This window comes from Terrapene carolina, unplaced genomic scaffold (assembly GCF_002925995.2).
Source record: "Terrapene carolina triunguis isolate 2854851 unplaced genomic scaffold, T_m_triunguis-2.0 Scaffold211, whole genome shotgun sequence".
Lineage (NCBI taxonomy): Eukaryota > Metazoa > Chordata > Testudines > Emydidae > Terrapene > Terrapene triunguis.
Genome location: NW_020664562.1, coordinates 18,121,736 through 18,126,328, shown reverse-complemented (window position 1 = coordinate 18,126,328; position 4,593 = coordinate 18,121,736). Strand labels below are relative to the sequence as shown.

The window sequence follows — 4,593 nt, the reverse complement described above, 5'->3', positions numbered from 1 at the left end:
CTTTCCATGTGTGTTTTGTGTTAAACACCCACCCCCCGATCTGCTACAGCCACTGCAGCAGGAGGGAGAAGGGATTTAACCCTTCCCAGCCGGCAGCGGAGCGCTAGCTCCGGCACAAGAGAAAAGGGTGGGAGGAGAGTTGAGTCTGGCTGCCCGCAGCTTCTCTGGTTGAATGATTTCAGTTAGGGCACCGCACCCTATCTAGGGTTCCGAGCTCTAATTTAGCTGTGTTTCAAGGAACCCAGCAGAGCAGATGCAACGCAATCAGTCTGTGGTCACTGAAGAGTTAAAAAAGCTGCTTAAATCTTCTCTTTAGAAAAATATGAAACCCAAGGGGTGGAGACCACTAGCTAAAGGAAACGTTTAAAGCCAACTTGGCTTTGTTATGCAAGTTGAGTTCCTTCTGGGGCAGCAGAGATGCGAAGTGCAGGCAATGCAGTGGCTTCAGAGACTGAATCCTTTCTGAGCAAGGTAAGCATTGGGAGCACAGTTTGGGACGCTGGCACTAGGAAAACAGCTTTTTGGTATAAATCCCCATTTAGAAATCAATGCTCCGAGTGAGTCTTCCCCAGAATAAATGATGGATTACTGACTCAAGAGCTTCCTTCATAGGCAGCTGAGCCTCCCGTTACTTTCTGCTGGAGTAGATGTGGGTTTAGCTTTAATTATTATTACTCATGTTTATTATGGTAGTGTACCTAAGGAACATCCAGGAATGGAGGCCCATTGTGCCAAGCACCATACAAACACAGAGTTTATGTAGTTTCTGCTTTGTGATTCTCATTTTGATAAGTGAAGTAGAATAGCCAGTGTCCTTAGCAGCTGTCAACTATTCAGCATTAGCAACTGTTTGGCCAGGAGTAGGCAAAGAATATTTCACAGTAAAATTACACAAATTTGTTAGTGAGATCTCTGAGAGAATTTGATAGAAAAGTAATAATCTGATCACTCAATAAATCACTCCTGTATATCACACCTTAACATGCTAGGCACCTGGGACTCCACTTTCTGCTTCTCTACTTCTATAATCTTTTATTTTCTGCTTTCCTTGCATTATTTAACACAGCTAATTTGCTTTTGTTTTACTTCCACCCTTAAGTGGCACCTATAATTTTGCAAGCCTTATAAATTTACTTTTTTGTGTGTTTATACATGTATATTTGTATTTGCAATAACTAAATTCCAAACTGACATTTGCTCATTCCTTTGTTTCAAAACGTGTTTGATAGCTTATTTTATTTGCTTTTCTGAATTTTACACTGGCACAACTTTTGCAAAGGATGATCTTGCCAAATAGAAGTGATTAGGGGCAGCTTTTCTGCTTACAGCTTTGAGATGGGTCTCTTTACACATATCAGTGAACACCCACCCCTTTACCTCTTCTCAAGATGGCATCAATAAATTGCAGAACTGCCCTCCCTCACAACACATTTAGAATGTTAATAGTGGAAAAACAGTGAGGTCGCTCCAGCCAAGTGATTTTCATGCCGGACTTATTTTGTGCATTTTCAGTTGCATTTAAAAAAAATCAAGCCTTTTCTCTTTCTAAACCTGAACTTTTAAAAGGTGTTTCCTATGTCAAAAGTTTGAGAAATTGAGAGAAACAGATGGAACCTGTATTTTCCATTGACTTACCTTGGATCCCTCGCACCGGGTGAGATCCAGACACTCAGTGCAAGCCCCATTGCCTCCTACTTATTTGTGCAAATCTGCATTAAGAAAAAAAGTTTATTGGATGAGCTTTATCTATTTAATTTGCTGAACCATTTTTTTTACAAGGTGGGGGGAGAGGGTGAATGGACCTTACTGATTCGTTTGTGATCTAATATTTAAATCTGACATGCAGTGAAATGAACAGATTGTTTTATATTGTTTTCAGTTTGCCACCTTGTTTGCATCCCTTCCTCTGACTCTTTGCTTTGTTTATGCCCCTGCTTTAAGGGCTGTGGCGTCTGAGGTTACCCAGAGAGTACCAGACACTGGAGCCTCCACCTCAAAGATACTGCCACAAGGGTGGCCCGTGAGGTTTCTACTTGACTTCACCCTCTGGTGGGTGGCTGGAGAAGTGCCGCTCAGCCTGGAACCATGGGCTCTACCAGCAGCCGCCAGAAGAAAGTCTTCAATGACTCAGTCAGCGATTATGTCAACTCTGAAATCATTAAGAAACATTACAACTACACAGGGAAGTTAAACGAGAAGGCAGACAGTGGAATAAAAGTGACCTCAGTGGTTTTTATCATCATTTGTTGCTTTATCATCTTAGAGAACATTTTTGTCCTGCTGACCATCTGGAAAACCAAGAAGTTTCACCGACCCATGTACTATTTCATTGGGAATTTGGCTCTCTCAGACTTGCTGGCTGGGGTGGCTTATACTGCCAACCTTTTGTTATCTGGACACAAAACCTATAGTCTCACCCCTGCCCAGTGGTTTGTCAGGGAAGGCAGCATGTTTGTAGCTTTGTCAGCCTCTGTTTTCAGCCTGCTGGCCATTGCCATTGAGAGGTATATCACCATGCTGAAGATGAAACTCCACAATGGGAGCAACAGCTTCCGCTCCTTCCTACTGATCAGTGCCTGCTGGGTGATATCCATGATCCTAGGGGGGCTCCCTATTATGGGCTGGAACTGCCTCAACCACCTGCAGAGTTGCTCCACTGTGCTGCCCCTCTACCATAAGCACTATATTCTCTTTTGCACCACAGTTTTCACTGGTCTTTTATTATCAATTGTCGTCCTCTACTGCAGGATCTATTCCATGGTCAGGACTAGGAGCCGCAGTCTGACATTTCGAAAAAACATTACCAAAGCCACGAGGAGCTCAGAGAAATCTCTAGCCTTGCTCAAGACAGTGATCATTGTCCTGAGCGCATTTATTGCCTGCTGGAGTCCCTTGTTCATCCTACTCTTGCTGGATGTGGGGTGCAAAGTGAAGGCCTGTTCAATCCTCTTCAAAGCTGAGTATTTCTTAGTACTGGCTGTGCTCAATTCAGCCACGAACCCTATCATCTATACCTTAACCAACAAAGAGATGCGGAGGGCCTTCATCAAGATCCTGTGCTGTTGCAAATGCCCCTCTGCAGATTCTGGGGCCAAATTCAAGAGGCCAATCATAGGAGGCATGGAGTTTAGTCGAAGCAAATCTGACAATTCCTCCCACCCACAGAAGGATGAGGGTGACTGCCCGGAGACAATCATGTCTTCAGGCAATGTCACCTCGTCTTCTTAGAAGTATCCATCGGAGGCATATTTTAAAGCCTCCCCTTTGAAACCTGACAGACAAGAAGCTACCTGCTCACTGTAGCAACTCCAGAGAGATGGCCTAAGTGAGCAAGATAGCATTAGTTCTGAAGAGGCAAGCAGGGCACTTGCAAGGGTGGAGTTCAGGAAGTGGGACAGACTGTTCTGGCTTGAAAATATTTCCCTCTGGAGCATGTTTTGTCTTTGCACTGAGGCAGACTCAGGATTGCCAGGAGTATTCATAACTTGGAAAGACTGATGCCTTGGTGAAATGGTGCCGTGTGTGTGCGAGTGTGTGCATGACTGAGAGGCAGAAGGAGGAGGGTGGGAGAATGAATTGTTTTTTTCTTTGTGAAGAATGTGAAGTTATTATTTCTTTACTTGCAGAAAAAGCCCTGACACAAAAGATCTTTCTGTACCAAGTTTAGGGATAGCTCTACTATCCTGGGTCACAAGTGTTTGCCATTTGGCATGTAGCAGGAAGGAGATCACACCAATGTAATCTAGATCACTGACAACCATAGGTTGGCATCACTTTCCTGAGTTTTTAGATGTAATAAGATTTCATCTGCGGAGTCCAAAGCTTTTCTTTAGCAAGATCAGTTCTGTGAAGTTGTGCTGAAAATCCATATTACTTTTAAGATCATGAGCCAGATTCTGCATTAGATTGCATTCATATAACCCCAAAGAAATCAATAGGATTGAATGGGAGGAGCTCAGAATAGCATTTGGCCCCATAGATCTATTGATTTGTTACATTTAGTATGAAATAAATTACATGACCATAATAGTTACAGGATAAAACTACAGTTAAAGAGAAAATGAACATGTGACATTTGACAAGATAAATATAATACAGAAGCTCCCCGACTTATGCAAGGCGTTCCGGAACGGTTTTTTGCGTAAGTCGGGAATTTATCTCCGACAATTACACACACACACACACACACACACAAAAAAAGCTTATGGAACTTACAGAACTTTTTCCGTAAGTCCAGATTTCCGTAAGTCGGGTTTGCGCAACCCGGGGAGCGTCTGTAGTATCAAGTACTATTAGCATCAGTGTTTTTGACTGAGTAAGGACAGAGTAAAAACTGAAAAAGAATTTCAGGATTTGGCCCATAGAGTTTCCATAGTAAAGACTGATTAGAAAATCTGTATAGAATACCATGAGATTCAGAGAATCAAAAAAGGACCTTTGTCCAAGTGAAATGGCTTTTGATGACATATAAATGTACTTCCATAACAAAACGCAAGAAATTTTTTGACACTTACTTTGTGTTCTTTGTATTAGAATGTTCATAATTTCAGCAAAGATGTCTGTATTTTATCAATTCACGTAAGAAATACCTTT

The 4,593-nt window shown here is 42.4% G+C and overlaps 1 protein-coding gene across 1 annotated transcript; it reads left to right on the top strand.

Annotated features, from left to right (window-relative positions):
• The first annotated feature begins 281 nt into the window (after positions 1–281).
• LOC112108753 (sphingosine 1-phosphate receptor 1) lies at positions 282–3,920 on the top strand. Its single transcript, XM_024202976.3, has 2 exons — positions 282–471; positions 1,942–3,920. Exon 2 carries the CDS (start codon positions 2,086–2,088, stop codon positions 3,226–3,228), a length of 1,143 nt encoding a protein of 380 aa, XP_024058744.1. The 5' UTR covers positions 282–471; positions 1,942–2,085; the 3' UTR covers positions 3,229–3,920.
• Positions 3,921–4,593: the final 673 nt, after the last annotated feature.

Excerpts from the sequence above, each read along its gene's own strand:
- LOC112108753 (XM_024202976.3), top strand. The coding sequence starts at position 2,086 with ATGGGCTCTACCAGCAGCCGCCAGAAGAAAGTCTTCAATGACTCAGTC.